The sequence below is a fragment of the Jaculus jaculus genome, chromosome 7, assembly GCF_020740685.1.
Source record: "Jaculus jaculus isolate mJacJac1 chromosome 7, mJacJac1.mat.Y.cur, whole genome shotgun sequence".
Taxonomy (NCBI): Eukaryota; Metazoa; Chordata; class Mammalia; order Rodentia; family Dipodidae; genus Jaculus; species Jaculus jaculus.
The window spans coordinates 86107054-86124633 of NC_059108.1; the positions used below are offsets into that span (position 1 = coordinate 86107054).

Here is a 17580-nt window from a genome sequence, read left to right on the forward strand (position 1 = left end):
GAGTTATCTCATCTGTTACTAAGAACATTATGGGGCCAGTTGTGGTGGCACATGCCTTAACTTTAATCCCAGCATTCAGGAGGCAGAGATAGAAGGATCGTCTTGAATTCGAGGCCAGTCTGAGACTGCATAGTGAATTCCAGGTCAGCCTGGGCCAGAGCATGATCCTACCTCAAAAAAAATTTTTTTTAATTAAAAAAAAAAAGTAGATTGTTACGGGGAAGCTGGAGAGCTGGCTTAGCGGTTAAGGCACTTGCCAGCAAACTCAAAGGACCCAGTTTCAATTCTCAAGGACCCATATAAGCCAGATGCACATGGCATATGTACCTGGAGTTTATTTGCAGTGGCTGGATTCCCTGACATGCCTATTCTCTCCCTCCTTCCTTCTCTCTCAAATAAATAAATAAAATATTTTTTTAACAAAAAGAACGTTAAAGAATCTGGAGAAGTAGCTTGGCAGTTGGGATGCTTGCCTGCAAAGCCTAAGTACCCATGTTAATTCTCTCTAGCACCCACGTAAGCCAGATGAACAAGGTGGCATATGCATCTGGAGGTAATTTGCAGTGGCTAGGGGCCCTGGCAACTTTCACTCACTCTCTCGCTCTCAAATAAATAAGTAAATAAAATGTTTTGAAAAAGTGAGAGCCTGCCTCAAAAAAAAAAAAAAAAGATCCAAGGCAGGGTCTCACTCTAGCTCAGGCTGACTTGGAATTCACTATGTTATCTTAGTGTGGCCGCAAACTCATGGCGATCCTCCTACCTCTGCCTTCCAAGTGCTGGGATTAAAGGTATGTGCCACCATACCTGGCCAAAAATTATTTTTTATTCTGGGCTGGAGAGATGGTCCAGCAGTTAAAGGCACTTGTTTGCAAAGCCTGACACCCCAAATTCTTTTCCCTAGTTCCCATGTAAATCCAGATGCACAAAGTGGTGCATGCATCTGGAGTTTGTTTGCAGTGGCTGGAGGTTCTGGTGTGCTCAGTCTCTTCCTATCTATTATCTATCTGTCTGTGTAATTTATCTCTCATCTAGATTGGTCTCTTAAATAAATATTTACTTGTGGAAATGTGTAAGTAAGGGAAGTTGGACTTAGTTAAGTAGTATCTTTTTTTAATATTTTATTATTCATTTATTTGAGAGAGTAAAAGACACAGGGAGACAGGGAGAGAGAGAGAGAATGAATGAGAGTGGGCACACCAAGGCCTCCAGCCATTGCATATGAACTCCAGGCATATGTGCCACTTTGTGCATCTGGCTTACATGGGTCCTGGGAATCAAACCAAGGACCTTTGGCTTTGCAGGCAAAGGCCTTCACTGCTAAGCCATCTCTCCAGCCCCTTTTTTTTCTTTTTTTAAAATTCATTTTGTTTTATTGAGTTTTTAAATTTTTCTGATTTATTTTTATGTATTTATTTATTTGACACGGAGAGAGGGATGAAGAGAGTGTGTGAGAGAATGGGTGCACCAGGGCCTCTAGCCACTGTAGATGAACTCCAGATGCATGTGCCAAAACGTGCCTCTGGCTTATGTGGGACCTGGAGAATCAAACCTGGGTCCTTAGGCTTTTCAGGCAAGCATCTTAACCACTAAACCATCTCTCCAGTCCAGTAGTATCTTTTTTTAATTTTTAATTTTTATTTGCAAGGGGGTGAGGAGAGAGAATGGGTATGCTAGGGGGTCTTGCTGCTGTAAGTGCACTGCAGAAGCATGGACCACTTTGTGAATCTGGCTTTATGTGGGAACTGATGAATTGAACCTGAATCACCAGGTTTTGTAAGCAAGTATCTTTAACTGCTGAGCAATCTCCCCAAGTAGTAAAGGTTTTTCTTTTTTTTTTTTTTTTTGGTTTGGTTTTTTTTGAGGTAGGGTCTTGGTCTGGCACAGGTTGACCTGGAATTCACTATGTTATCTCAGGCTTACCTCAAACTCACAGCAACCCTCCTACATCTGCCTCCCAAGAGCTAGGATTTAAGGTGTGCGCCACCACATCTGGCTTAGTAGTTTGTTTTTCTTTTAATATTTTATTTTTTGTTTATTTATTTATTTGACAGAGAAGGAGGGAGAGAATGGGAGCGCCAGGGCCTCCAGCCACTGCAAACGAACTCCAGACACGTGCGCCCCCTTGTGTATCTGGCTAACGTGAGTCCTGGGGAGTCAAATCTGGGTCCTTTGGCTTTGCAGGCAAACGCCTTAACCGCTAAGCCATCCCTCCAGCCCGTGGCTTAGTAGTTTTTTAAATGAAGGATGAACTGCTTATGACATCATTTCCAAAAAAGTTGATTGTTGTGTCATAGTAGGATTATGTCACTAATGTGACACAGTGATAAAGGAGATTAACTGGAATATCCAGATCTTTTTTCTTCCATGGAAAAAAATCTACTTAAGAAGTAATAATTGAGTTTTGTGGATGTGGGATTAAAAAATAAGCCCTGAATATTTTCTATGTAGTTACCTTTTCAGCTTAAGCAACCATGTAAATGTTAAAAAAAAAAAAAAAAATCTTAAGGTAAGCAAGCTTCAATTTTTTTTTTTCGATTTTTTTGAGGTAGGGTCTCACTCTGGCCCAGGCTGACCTGGAATTCACTATGTAGTCTCAGGGTGGCCTCGAACTCTTGGCGATCCTCCTACCTCTGCCTCCCAAGTGCTGGGATTAAAGGCATGCACCACCACGCCTAGTGTTACTTCTTTTTTAAAAAATATTTTTATTTATTTGCAAAGAGAGAATATGAATATGAATATATGGGCACACAAGGGCCTCTAGCCACTACAAACAAACTCCAGATTCATCAAACCCAAGTCATTGGGCTTTGCAGGCAAAGTTCCTTAACTGCTGAGCCATCTCTCCAGCCCTGACGACATTTCTTTTTTTGTTTCCTTGAAACATTATTATTAATAATTATTATTATTTACAACATATTTTGTATGGACACATCATGTGTTGGTACCCTCTTTTCTCTTGTCCCTACCCCTGTTCCATTAGGGACACTCCTCAGTGGAGTTGCAGGTATTCCCTGTAAGCCTGTGATTTCGATTTCGATTTATGCGTTGTGGGAGCAGCAGTCAGTTATCTTTTGGGGTGTATGGGGAAATGTCTCTGGAAATGATGTCTCAACCTGTGGCTCTTACAGTGTTTCTGCCCCCTCTTACATAAAATTCCCTGAGCCGTGGTGGGTGAGTTTTAAGTATTTCAGTGATGAGCTCTTAGGAGCCTCTGGATCTCTGCTTTGGTAGGAGTTGAGGAGCCTCAGGGTCTGTGTCCTTCACCCTGGCACTGATTCTCAGAGTCACCATGGAAACTGTAGCACTCATGCTCGTTTCCCCAGTTCCTCTGGTTTCAGCTGCGGCTTGGCTGAATTTGGAGGGATAGTTATATCTTCTTCCGTCTTGCTACTTTCTGAAAAAGAACAGATTCTCCAAGGGAGAGTGAAGTCAGCATAGTTTAAATGGGATAAGCATTATTAATTTAAGCAGAATTTGACGTATGTAACCCCTTTTTAGCCAAATGATATTTCTTAAATCTGGTTTTCATAGGACCTTACAATTTTTCTTTTTTTTTAATTTTAAAGCAGGGTCTCACTCTAGTGGGCTGGCCTCATTTACAGGAATCCGCTTGCTTCAGACTTCTGAGTACTGGAATTAAAGTCTTACTTCACAGCTTTTATTCCTATGTCCTTTATTTACCACCCTCTATAATGCTCAGTTTTATAATGCAGCTCATATTTAAGGCATAAGTATGTTTGAATTTCTTTTCTTTTCTTTTTTTTTTTAATTTTTTTGAGGTAGGGTCTCACTGTAGCCCAGGCTGACCTGGAATTCACTCTGAAGTCTCAGGGTGGCCTCGGACTCATAGTAGTCCTACCTCTGCCTCCTGAGTGCTGGGATTAAAGACATGCACCACCACACCCGGCTGAATGCCCTGTTTTTAATTTTTATTTTATTTATTTATTTGAGAGAGAGAGAGCGTGCGCACGTGCGCAAGTGGGGGCAGGGGGAAGAGGAGAGAGAGAGAGAGAGAGAGAGAGAATGGACATACCAGGGCCTTCAGCCACTGCAAATGAACTCCAGATGCATGTGTCACTTTGTGTATCTGGCTTTACATGGTGTAGCAGACAGGTTCGGTTTTCTGAGATGAACTTTCAGACCAGGCACAGTTATGGAGGAAGGGATTTGTTGGATTAGCTTACAGTAATCCAATAGCAGTTGCAGGCCTGAGAATCACCGAACCTGGTAGCTGCTCAGTCCTGTGTCCAGAAGCCTCAGCAGTCCCGACCCGGCACTGCAGATAGTGCGGGGAAGCATGGTGGCTTCCTGAGGAGCCGCTGGGTTTCTACCCACGCGGGTCTTCAGTTGATGGTGGTCTTCACTCCACACTGGTCTTCAATCCACGCTGGAAGGTAGTGAGCAGCTCCACAGCCAAATGGAAGGGAGGAAGGAAGGAACTCTTTTTACCCAGAGCTTCCTTATATCAAGTCCCCCTCTGAGCGGGGCTGCCCACTATGGGGGAAAGGCTCACCCTGAGGGAAAGACTTCTTCATTTAGTTGAGCCTTCCTAGAAGCAACATATGGATTACTAAACAGATCAAGTTGACAACACCTTAACTATCACACATAGGTTACTTGGGAATCGAACCTGGATCATTAGGCTTTGCAAACAGGCACTTTAACCACTGGGCAATCTCTCCACCCTCATAACTTAAGACCATTTTCTTTTGTGTGTGTGTGTTTTTGTATGGTATTTTTGTATGATATTTGTATGGTATTTGTATGTATGTTTTGATTTAATTTAATTTAATTTAATTTTTTTTTTAATTTATTTGAGAGCGATAGACACAGAAAGACAGAGGGAGAGAGAGAGAGAGAGAATGGGCGCGCCAGGGCTTCCAGCCTCTGCAAACGAACTCCAGACGCGTGCGCCCCCTTGTGCATCTGGCTAATGTGGGACCTGGGGAACCGAGCCTCGAACCGGGGTCCTTAGGCTTCACAGGCAAGCGCTTAACCGCTAAGCCATCTCTCCAGCCCTGTATGTATGTTTTGTATGGTACATGTGCAGATGCACATTTCCTCATGTGCATAAGAGCAGAGGATAGAAGGTGTCCTCCTCTATCACTTTTCTGCCTTATTTCCCTGAGAAAGGGTCTCTGACTGAATCTGGAGCTAACACGGTTTTTCAGTAAGATTGACTGACCAGTAAACTCCATTGATCCTCTTGTTGGTCCCCACCCTAGGCTCTAGAGTTACAGGAATGCATGGCCATGTGAGTGTTGGAGATCAACCTCAGGTCCTCATATTTGTGTAGCAGTTGTTCTTATTCTCTGAGCCATCTCCCCAACTAATGTTTTTTTCTTTTCTGTTTCGCTTAACAGCCAGATTCAAAATAGCAGAGTCCTGTAAAGTGGGAAATTAAGCAGTGTTCCTGGAGATTTCATTTCCTTTTTTCTTCATTTAAAGTGCCATAGTGGGGTTGGAGAGATGGCATAGCGGTTTGCCTGTAATACCCAAGGACCCAGGTACCCACGTAAGCCAGATGCACATGGTGGCACATGCATATGGAGTTTGTTTGCAGGAGCTAGAGGCCCTGGTGTGCTCACTCCCCCCCCCCCACCATCTCTTTCTCCCAGGTAAATTAAAAAAAAAAAATCACATGCAGAATGCAGAGGTAGGAGGATTGCTGTGAGTTCGAGGCTACCCTGAGATTATTCCAGGTCAGCCTGGGCTACAGTGAGACTCTACCATGAAAAACAAAACAAACAAAACTTTAAAAATAATATGGCTTAGTGGTTAAAAGCACTTGCCTGCAAAGCCTAATGACCTGGGTTTGATTCTCGAGGCACATGCATCTGGAGTTTGTAGCAGCAAGTGGCCCTGGCATGTCCATTTTCTTTCTGTCTGTCTTCATTCTCTGCATGCAAATAAGTAAATATAATATTTAAAAAGTACATACTACATCATTTAGGTTCACATATTCACAAATAGTTTGCCAAACAGAAGATTAATTAAGATTGTCATTTCACCAAAGGATATTACCTGACGTTTTTAAATTTGCTGATTCATATATAAGATTCTCTAATTAGATATTTAAATATAAGGTATCATAACCAAATAGTTTAATCTTGAAACATGAATGTTTTAGAGCTTCAGGTTGAGGCTATAGAAACTGAAATTACAGTATCAAATTGTTAAGAGTACTTAAATATGAACCTCAGTATTCATCTTTAGAATCTTGAGTTATGGGCTGGAGAGATGGTTTAGCGGTTAAGACGTATGGCTCTGAAGCCCAAGGACCCAGGTTTTTTCATCCCCAGTACCCACATAAGCCAGATGCACAATGTGGTGCAAAAGTTTGTTTTCAGTGGTTAGAGATCCTCATGCGCCATTCTCTATCTGCCTCTTTCTCTTCCTCAAATAAAATAATTAATTTTTAAAAACTTTATATAAGTAAAAGGCATGCACAAGGTCCTGGGTTGGATCTGCAGCACTAGAAGCAAACAAGCCGAAAAAAACCTAGCTAAACAACAACAAAATACATTGCTGTGTATTTTTAGGAAAAAAAAGAAAAAGAAATCTTGAGTTACAAGAAATGAAATTTTCATTTTCAATTTTTTTTCCTTCTAGAGTTCCTCATAAGTACATCTTAAAGCTTTCAAGATGGTTCTAGCAGACCTTGGAAGAAAAATAACATCAGCATTACGCTCATTGAGCAATGCCACCATTATCAATGAAGAGGTTTGTCAAAATTGTGTGAAAAAAAAAATACATGTGAATAAGTATGATTGTGCAGTATCACTAGGGTTGGGGAGCTAGACTGTTAATGTCTGTTTACATTTGTGATTTAATTTGATGTAGATCTAATAAACCTAAAGTTAGATAACATTAAGTAGTGCTTTTTATTGAGAAATCATTACCTTGCATGATTTCTCTTTTCTATACATTTCTTTCAAAATGACTTTAAAATGAAGATAAAAACAATGTACCAAGCCGGCATGGTGGTGCACGCCTTTAATCCCAGCACGCGGGAGGCAGAGGTATTCAGGAGGCAGAGGTAGGAGGATCACTATGAGTTTGAGGCCACCCTGAGACTACATAGTGAATTCCAGGTCAGCCTGAGCTAGAGTGAGACCCTACCTCGAAAGAACAAAAAACAATACAAAAAAATAAACAATGTGCCAGCTGGGCATAGTGGCACATGCCTTTACTCCCTGTACTTGGAAGCAGAGGTAGGAGAATTGCTGTGAATTCAAGGCCAGACTGGGACTACATAGTGAATTCCAGGTCAGCCAGGGCTAGAGTGAGATCCTACCTTGAATGTCCCTTCGCCCCCCCCCCAAAAAAAATGTACTTTTTGTAAACTTAAATCTGAAAAGATACTTGTGCTTTCTCTCATGACATAGTTCTAAAACTTTGTTATCCTTTCTCCTTGGTAGGCATGTGCTTATCTGATTTTTCTCTGTAACTTTAACTCAGCATTCTTCATATAAAAGACTAGCATTTCTGGGTGTGGTGGTGCGTGGCTTTAATCCCAGCAATTGGGAAGCAGAGGTAGGAGGATCACTGTGAGTTTGAGTTCAGCCTGAGACTGCCTAGTGACTTCCAGGTTAGCCTTGGCTAGAGCAAGACCCTACCTACCTGGGCAAAATTGAAGAAAACAGGGAGAAAGAGAGAGAAGGAATGAACACACCAGGGCTTCCTGCCACCATGAGCTGAAGCTTTTTTTTTTTTTAAGCATTTGGCTTTACATGGGTACTGGGTAATTGAACTCAGGCCCTTAGGCTTTGCATGCAAGTGCCCTTAACTGCTGAGTCATCTCTTCACCCCCTCTTGCCTTAATGGCTTCTTTTTTTTTTTTTTTTAATTTTATTTATTTATTTATTTGAGAGCGACAGACACAGAGAGAAAGACAGGTAGAGGGAGAGAGAGAGAATGGGCACGCCAGGGCTTCCAGCCTCTGCAAACGAACTCCAGACGCGTGCGCCCCCTTGTGCATCTGGCTAACGTGGGACCTGGGGAACCGAGCCTCGAACCGGGGTCCTTAGGCTTCACAGGCAAGCGCTTAACCACTACGCCATCTCTCCAGCCCATTAATGGCTTATTTTCATCTGTTATATATATCTCACTGGCTTGTTAATAAAGCTGAAGCTTAGAGTACACAAGTATATTTCCTATTTGGTAGTAACAATGGAAAAAAAGCTATGATTTTCATGTTAGATGATCTTGATAAGAATCCTTTTTTAGCCATTTCGTAATTACGTGATATAACTTTGGGACGTCAACATGAGATTCCTTTTTTTGTGGGGAAGGGTTTTGAGGTAGGTTCTCACTCTAGCCCAGGATGACCTGGAACTCATAGCAATCCTCTTACCTCTGCCTCCTGAATACTGGGATTAAAGGTCTGCTCTAACATGCACAACAAAAACTGGGTAATTTTCTTGTCAGGTTTTTCTAGTTCATTGAAGAAAAGTATATGCTGTGAATATGTGCAATAAAGTTCTTCAATGACTAATAAAACATCAATAACAATGTCTATGGTTTTAGTAATACTTCTTTTATTGTCTTTATGTAAAATTGTGATACCTTTGTTATATAAGACTCAATGTAATGTCTTATTTTGACAAAAATATTAGTGGATATTTAGTAGTATTTTCTCTTTATAACAAATTGAAAAAAAAATTCCCAATCATGAAGAGTTTTTTTTTTTAATTTTTATTAAGCTATATAGTATATGATTCCCAATCAAATACTGCTTTTATGTAATTGAAATGTAATACTGAATACTTAAATATTATATATTTATTTATTTTCAGGTATTAAATGCTATGCTAAAAGAAGTATGTACAGCATTATTGGAAGCAGATGTTAATATTAAACTAGTGAAGCAACTAAGAGAAAATGTTAAGTAAGTTGAATTAATTGGGTGACAAACAGGTCAAATGCAGTTCAGTTTACTGGGATAAGGTGCTAACTAGGAAAGTTTGGTTTACCATGGAACATTTCTGCCATGCTGCACTTGAACAGTCTAGAAGTCATATGTCAGAAAACTGCAAATGAACTGGGTGTGATGGTGTACACCTTTAATCTCAGCACTCTGGTGGCAGATGTAGGAGGATTACCATGAGTTCAAGGCCACCCTGAGACTACATAGTAAATTCCAGGTCAGCCTGGGCTAGAGTGAAACCCTACATCAAAAAAAAAAGGGTCGGGGGGGCTGGAGAGATGGCTTAGTGGTTAAAGCACTTGCCTACTAAGCCTAAGGACCTATGTTCAACTCTCTAGATCCCATGTAAGCCAGATGCATGAATATGAGGCAAGTGCAAGGTTACACGTGCACACTAGTTGGTGCAAGCATCTGGAGTCCAATGATTGCTGTGGCTGAGGCCCTGGCGTGCAAATTCTCTCTCTCTCTCTCTAAAAAAATTAATTAAAAAGAAAAACTGCAAATAGAGCCAGGCATGGTGGATCATGCCTATAATGCCAGCATTTGGAGGCTGAGGCAGGAAGATTACCATGAGTTTGAGGCTAGCCTTGGTCATATAATGAGGTCCAGGTCAGCCATTGTCCGAAAGGAAACAAAAACAAAGGATGGAGGGAGGCAGGGTGGAATAAAAAAGGGGTAGAGAGTAAGGCTGAGAGAGAGAGAGATGGTTCAAGGAATAAACCAAGGATGGCTTTCTTTTAATTACAGATTGTTTTTTCCTATTTTACTATTTCTTTATTTGGATTGGTTCAATCATTTTACTTTAGAATATATACAGTTTATATATAAAAGCTTTTTTAACAATTCAGATTCTTTATAGAATTGTGCCATTTTATGCTCTTCAGGCAAAGATGATTTTAGTCAGCCTTCATTATTAGATAATTGTATTTTCTGAAGTTCTCTTTACTTTCTCAGGCCGTGTTTGAATGAAACTAACATGCATGGTCTTTGTTATCCTATTTACTGGGAGAAACAATGATGGGACAGAACACATGGAACAATATAGGCACATCCATTAATTACTAGAATCTTAATCCATATCATAATGATGACATCTCTTCCTCTTGTATTGTTTGTCTGGGAACAAATGTAGAGAACTGTTAGCATTTAAACATTTAGAGCTAGGGAAGCAATCCTGTTTTATGTGAATAAAATATATGAACTGCAAAAAAATAAAATTAGTATTTTGCAGTGATATAAAGACAAAATAATATTTATACTTTGAACTGAAAGTCTTGAAAAACTAATCATAGGCTCATCTTTTTTTGACATAGTGTTATGACTATGATAATTTCATGAGTAATAATTAGAAGACTATTCATATGAATGATTTTTTTTCAAGTTAAACACAGGTTTATTGGACTGTAAAGCAGAACTGCTCCCAAGCCTGATTATTATCACACTGTTTGGGATAGCAGCATTTTTAGAATGTTCTAACTGACTGTCTCTCTGTCCCAATTAATCATGATGAAGGTCTGCTATTGATCTTGAAGAGATGGCATCTGGACTTAACAAGAGAAAAATGATCCAGCATGCTGTATTTAAAGAACTTGTAAAGGTAAAAGTATATCAAGATTTGCTATGAGAGGCTGGAGAGATGGTTCAGCTAGCAAAGTCTGTTGGCCTGGGTTCAATTCTGCAGCACCCATGTGAAGTCAGACCCAAAAAGTGATACATGCATCTGGTGTTGGTTTGCAGCAGCAGGAGACCCTGCCACATGCAAGTAAAATGAACAGGTTGTATTATGATTACAATATTCAATAGGTTAAAGTACACTAGGACTATACATTAATACTATTTTCAGACTCCCTTTTATATGTTTTATGGAAAATTTATCTACTACATTAAAATGTTGCCTGGGTGTGGTAGCACATGCCTTTTATCACAGTACTTGGGAGGCTGAGGTAAGATCACTGTGAGTTCGAGGCCACCCTGATACTACATAGTGTGTTCCGGGTCAGCCTGCACTAGAGTGAGACCCTACCTTGAGAAACAAACAATATATATATACATATATATATATGGATTAAATTTTCTAAAGTAGGCTGCTATTATAAACTTTACTGAGTATAGAATTTTGAGTACACGCATGAAGGGTAGTGCTGTTCCTACAAAAAATATGTGGTCAGTCCATGCTGCAAACTGTTAGACTTTAGCCAGGTCAGTGAGACCCTACTTCAGAAAATCAGACAAACAAACAAGTAAGCAGCATTAGTTTATTCTTCTTAGTTTATAGTTGAAGAAAGTTAAACAACAGGGGATGGTGGTGGCCAGACAGAGGAGTATTGCTATGAGTTTGAGGCCACCCTGAGACTAGTGAATCCCAGGTCAGCCTGAGCTAGAGTGAAACCCTACCTCGAAAAACCAACAACAAAAAAGTTAAACAGGTCATTATTGATAGGCCTGTGTCTGAGCTCCAAAACACTTGTACAGAGCTTGTTAAATTATTTTTATATTAAAATCAGCTGTAGAATTAAGTGAAAATTTATATTGTTAGAGATTGGCTTATACCTATATTCAATTCTGGAGTATCAGGCACTTTGTTAGGAAGCATTTGCTGAGAGGCAGTATGCCAAGTGCTACTGACAACAGATGAACAGCGCTAGTCCTTGTACCCAAAGAAGCTGTGGTCTAGTGCAGTAGTGTACAAAACAGAGTGAAAACTGTGTTCATAATAATAATACAAAGATATTATTTACCTTTGTGTGTGTGCACGCATGTGTGTTGCTAGTAATTGAGCCAGAACCTCACATACTATGCACATGCTTACTATGTCACTGAACTATATCCATAGTTTCTACTGTCTGCCCTTTTTACTGTGCTGGTATTTGTATTTAAAATACAAAAGCAAAAATGAGGGCTAGACAGATGGCTTAGTGATTAAGCACCTTGCCTGTGAAGCCTAAGGACTGCTGTTCGAGGCATGATTCCCCAGGACCCACGTTAGCCAGATACACAAGGGGTGCACGCATCTGGAGTTTGTTTGCAGTGGCTGGAAGCCCTGGCATGCCCATATTCATTCTCTCTCTCTCTCTTTTTCTTTCTCTCCTCTCTGTCACTCTCAAATAAATAAAAATAAACAAAAAATTTAAAAAAAAACAAAAACGAATAAAACTACCCTCATCAGGTGTTGATAGAAACAGCAAACTACACTATTTGTGATTGTGACTCTACCAATTTTCACGTAAGAATCTTACCTCAGCCTCCCAAGTACTGTGATAAAAGGCATTTGCCACCACACCCAGCTAACATTTTAATGTAGTAGATAAATTTTCCATAAAATATAATAAAAGGGAGTCTGAAAATAGTATTCATATATAGTCCTAGTGTACTTTAGCCTATTGATAATGCATTAGAAGTTATTAATTGTGGGCTGAGGTTGTAGCTTAGTGGTAGAGACCTTGCCTGGCATATATGATGCCCTGGGTACCTAGTACCATGAGGGAAAAAAATAAATTGCTAATTGTATTACAGCTTGACTATTGAATATACATCAGTCTTTTTAAGATTCTATGTAATGTAATAGGAAGTGTACATAAAAAGTTGTCCAGGCATGGTGGCACATGCCTTTAATCCCAGCATTCAGGAGGCAGAGGGAGGAGGAATGCTGTAAGTTCAAGACCACCCTGACACTACATAGCGAACTCTAGGTCCGTCTGGGCTAAAGTAAGACCCTACCTCGACCCCCCCCCCCCAATAAAAAGAAAAAGTTGTGCTGTATACTCAGATTTCATTATATTTTAGGAAAGCAGATCTATCACCTTTCAGTTGCAAGCTGAATGGCATAGCTAAAGAATATCAAAACTCTCATCATACTAAACTAAAATGTTTAATGGGGCTGGAGAGCTGTCTTAGCAGTTAAGGCATATGCCGGTGAAGCCTAAGGACCCAGGTTTGAATCTCCAGGTCCCACATAAGCCAGATACATATGGTGGCATGTGTGTCTGGAGTTCGTTTGTAGTAGCTAGAAGCCCTGGTGCACCCATTCTCACTCTGTCTCTAATAAATAAAAATAAATCTTAAAAAAAAATTTAATTGTTCCATTTATGGAGGTTTAATTTTAAATTCTCAACTCTCACTCTTCTACTTTCATGTCTGTCTGTATTTATTTATTTAGGGTTGCTTATAAAGAGCTTGGGTGAGGGTTTTTTTTTGTTTGTTTGTTTTAATAGAAACATGGGCAACTTAATAGTGGCTATACCACTGAAAGAAATGTTTCTCCCTCCTGTAGCAACTGTTAACTGCCCAAAGATCCTCAGAGGGGTAGGGTCTTGTGAACTCCCCCAACCTTTAAAAAAATATTACTGCTAGAATTTTTAAAATTTATATGGGAATCTGCACATATATTTTTATTTTGTATTTCTGTAATGGTGGTATATAGCTTGCTCCTTTGAGTCAGAGTTAGCCTTACATTGTATTAAGCTGTTGTGAGATTCTTAGCACTAAATTGGTGTGGTATTAAAGGCTCGTGTATGATTTTACAATGCATTATTTTCAACTCTTGGACTGTACTCTGTGTGCATGAAGGGTAAGAGAGTCTCATTATAATGGTAGAATTGTGATGGCTTCTACAAAATGAAGATTTACTTAAATTATTTTATAACTTAAAAGTTCTAAGGAGGGGAATTTGAGTATAATATATGTTAGCCTGAAACTTTTTATTTTTGCTGTGTAGCTTGTAGACCCAGGAGTTAAAGCATGGACACCCACTAAAGGAAAACAGAATGTGATTATGTTTGTTGGATTGCAAGGGAGTGGTAAAACAACAACATGTTCAAAGGTAAATTACACTAAAAAAAAAACAAACCTCACTTAGAAGATATAGTTTTATAAATTGTTTTATTTAAAAGCCAAGATTGTGTATTGTTGCTGTATATATCTTTTATGTTCTTTGTAATATTTTCTTAGGCTAGAAGGTAGAATCCTGTGCTCTCTTGTCACAATGTTAGATTTCTAAGCTGAGCATGGCGGTGCACAACAGGAATCCCAGAACTTGGGGGAGGGGTGGGATCAGAAGGATCAGAACTTCAAGATCAGCCTCGGCTTCATAGAACGTTTGAGGTCAACCTGAGCCACATAAAACCCTGTCTGTATAATTATTTCTTTTAAAAAAGGGGGGGGTGAGAGGAGCCATTCTTGCCCTTGAAGAACATGAATATGATTTTTTTTGTTTGTTTGTTTTTGGTTTTTCGAGGTAGGGTCTTACTCTAGCCCATGCTGAATGAACATGATTTTTTAGGAAAGAGAACAAAGGAAGTTTATCTTATCTCCCATGACTCAAAATTCCTACTCAACAGTGACCAAATATGCATATGGTCTTTATCTTTCATATCATATGTTAACTTTTAGTTCATTATGAGACCTCTTTGTCAAGAATTGGATGTGTCAGCATTGGTCTAACTTGGGAATGAGGAGAACATGATTTTTTTTAAAGGGTTTCTTTTCTTTTTTTTCTTTTTTTTTTTTTTTTTTTTTTTTTAGTTTTTCAAGGTAGGGTCTCTAGCTCAGGCTGAGCTGGAATTCACTATGTAGTCTCAGGGTGGTCTTGAACTCATGGCAGTCCTCCTACCTCTGCCTCCTGAGTGCTGGAATTAAAGGCTTGCACCACCACACACAGCTTTTTTTCATTGTTTTAACTTAATATTAGAGGCTAACATTTTTTTTTAAAGGTGTAGGCTACCATGCCTAATGTCATACTCAGCTTTTAAAATTTAATTAATTAATTTGAGAAGGAGAGAGAGGAAGAGACAAAGCCTCTAGCCACTGCAAACAAACTCCAGATGTATGTGCTACCTTGTGCATCTGCTTATGTGGTTACTGGGGAATCAAACGTGGGTCCTTAGGCCTCGAAAGCAACTGTTTTAACTGCTAAGCCATCTCTCCAGCCCAAAAACTAACATTTTTAACATTGATTGGCTGCTGCTTGATAATTTTATAGCCTTTGAATGCAACTCTATGACAGTTAGGATTTAAACTCTTTTTTTTTTATTATTAGTTTTCTATTCTGCAAGGATTTAAACTCTTTAGAAATTTTGGTATACCCCAAAATATTTAGTCATATTGCTAATTCTTCAAAAGAATTATGAATGGTTTTGCTTATTTTTCTCTTTAGATAAATATGATTAGATAAGAAATTTTATGTAAAATTACTTATGCTTTATGATATTATATATTTTTAATCTTCCTTTCCCAGTTAGCATATTATTACCAGAGGAAAGGTTGGAAGACCTGTTTGATATGTGCAGATACATTCAGAGCAGGTAGTGTGTTAAAATTTACAAATTGTCTTCTGTAGATTTTTATTTTAAAATTTGGAAACTCATTAACTCTTGATCTCTTAGGAGCTTTTGACCAACTAAAACAGAATGCTACGAAAGCAAGAATTCCATTCTATGGAAGGTAGGTTATTTTTTTCCTTTCTTTTCTTTTTCTTTCTTTTTTTTTCAAGGTAGGGTTTCACTTTAGTCCAGGCTGACCTGGAATTCACTGTGTAGTCCCAGGGTGGCTTTGAACTCATAGTAATCCTCCTACTTCTGCTTCCCAGGTACTGGGATTAAAGTTGTACACCCCCACACCCAGATTTTCTTTTCTAACCTGCCCCTCTCCGTCCCCAGGTAGGGTCTCCCTCTAGCGCTGGCTGACCTGGAACTCATTGTGTAGTCTCAGGATGGCCTTAGACAATCCTTTCACCTTTACCTCCTGAGTACTAGGATTAAAGGTGTGCGCCATCATGCCTGCCTGGCATGTTTTTATGATATCATATCTTTTATCTTTTACTCTCTTTGTTTTGGTGTATGTTCACGGTGTGTATGTGTGTGTGCAGATGATGTATACATGTCCGGAGATGAGGAAGACATCAAATATTCTCTGTCATTGTTCTTGCCTTCTTTCAGACATTCTCTCATTGAACTGGGGCTTGCTCTTCTTCCTAGACTGGTTGACCAGTAAGCTCTGTAATACCTCCTGTCTCCACCCCCTCAGTGCTGTGGTTAAATGGCTTAAATGGCCACTCTTTGCCTTTTTAAAAAATATATTTAAGCAAGACAGTGGTAACACATGCCTTTAACCCCAGCACTTGGGAGGCAGAGGTAGGAGGATTGCTAAGAGTTTGAAGCTACCTTGAGACTCATAGTGACTTTCAGGTCAGCCTGGGCTACAGGAAGACCTTACCTCAAAAGAAAAACAAAAAAAGCCAGGTGTGGTGGCGTACACCTTTAACCCCAGCCCTCAGGAGGCAGAGGTAGGAGGATCACTGAGTTCCAGGCCACCCTGAGACTCCATAGTGAATTCCAGGTGAGCCTGGGCTAGAGTGAGACCCTACCTCGAAAAACCACAACAAAACGGGAGGCAAAGGTAGGAGATCACTGTGAGTTCAAGGCTACCCTGAGACTACATAGTGAATTCAAGGTCAGCCTGAGCTAGAGTGAGACCCTACCTCAAGAAACAAAAACAAAAAATTAAATGAGATCTTGCACTGCTTTACATCCTTATTATTGTAATAGTGAGTATGGGTTGTATAAATTTGTCAAAACTCAAAATGAACCTGGCATGGTGGCTCACTCTTTAATTTCAGCACTCAGGAGGCAGAGAAGGGAGGATCAGTGTGAGTTCAAGGCCAATCTGACACTACATAGTGAATTTCAGATCATATTGGGCTACAGCAGAAGCCTACCTCAAAAAAACAAGCAACCACCACCAAAACAAAACAAAAAACTCCAAGTGAACATAGCATATGTTTTATTGTACTGTTAAAAATAGGAACTTGGGGGCTGGAAAGATGGCTTAGCGGTTAAGCGCTTGCCTGTGAAGCCTAAGGACCCCGGTTCGAGGCTCAGTTCCCCAGGTCCCACGTTAGCCAGATGCACAAGGGGGCGCACGTGTCTGGAGTTCGTTTGCAGAGGTTGGAGGCCCTGGCATGCCCATTCTCTCTCCTTCTATCTGTCTTTCTCCCTGTGTCTGTCGCTCTCAAATAAATAAATAATGAACCCAAAAAAATATTTAAAAAAAATAGGAACTTGGGCCGAGATGGCTTAGACACTATGGTGCTGGCCTACAAAGCCAAAGAACCTAGGTTCGATTCCCCAGAACCCATGTAAGCCAGATGCACAAGGTTAGACGTGTCTGGAGTTTATTTGCAGGGGCTGGAGGCCCTGGCGTGCCCATTCTCTCTTATCTGTGTCCTGTGTATCTTTCTCTCCCTCTGCTTATCTTTCTCTCAAATAAATAAAATAAAAAATAATTTTTTTTAAAAAAAAGGAACTTAAGGCTGAGAGATTGCTCAGTGTTTAAAGGCACTTGCTTCAAAAGCCTACCACCTGAGGGTTTAATTCTACAGTACCCATGTAAAGCCAGACATCTAAAGTGGCATATGCCTCTGGCATTCATTTGCAGTAGCAAGAGGCCCTGGTATACTCTTACTTTCTCTCCCTCTCTCTTTCTCTTTTTCTCTCTCCACTTGGAAATAAATAAAAATACTAAAAGTATAAGAACTTGTGCTGGAGAGACTGCTTAGCAGTTAAGGCGCTTGCCTGCGTGCCTAAGGACCCAGTTCGATTCCTTAGTACCATGTAAGCCAGATGCACAAGGTGGTACATGAGTCTGGAGTTCATTTA

At 39.9% G+C, this 17580-nt stretch overlaps 1 protein-coding gene across 4 annotated transcripts in view; it reads left to right on the forward strand.

Annotated features, from left to right (window-relative positions):
* The window catches only part of Srp54 (signal recognition particle 54), a 117185-nt gene that overhangs the window by 6736 nt on the left and 92869 nt on the right, over positions 1-17580 (forward strand). For all 4 annotated transcript variants that reach the window (XM_045154381.1, XM_045154380.1, XM_045154383.1 and 1 more), the window contains exons 2-7: positions 6613-6723; positions 8799-8890; positions 10442-10526; positions 13644-13748; positions 15162-15228; positions 15310-15367. In XM_045154381.1, the coding sequence (XP_045010316.1) occupies positions 6646-6723; positions 8799-8890; positions 10442-10526; positions 13644-13748; positions 15162-15228; positions 15310-15367 (485 nt within the window). In that variant the 5' untranslated portion in view covers positions 6613-6645. The remainder of the gene's footprint in view (positions 1-6612; positions 6724-8798; positions 8891-10441; positions 10527-13643; positions 13749-15161; positions 15229-15309; positions 15368-17580) is intronic.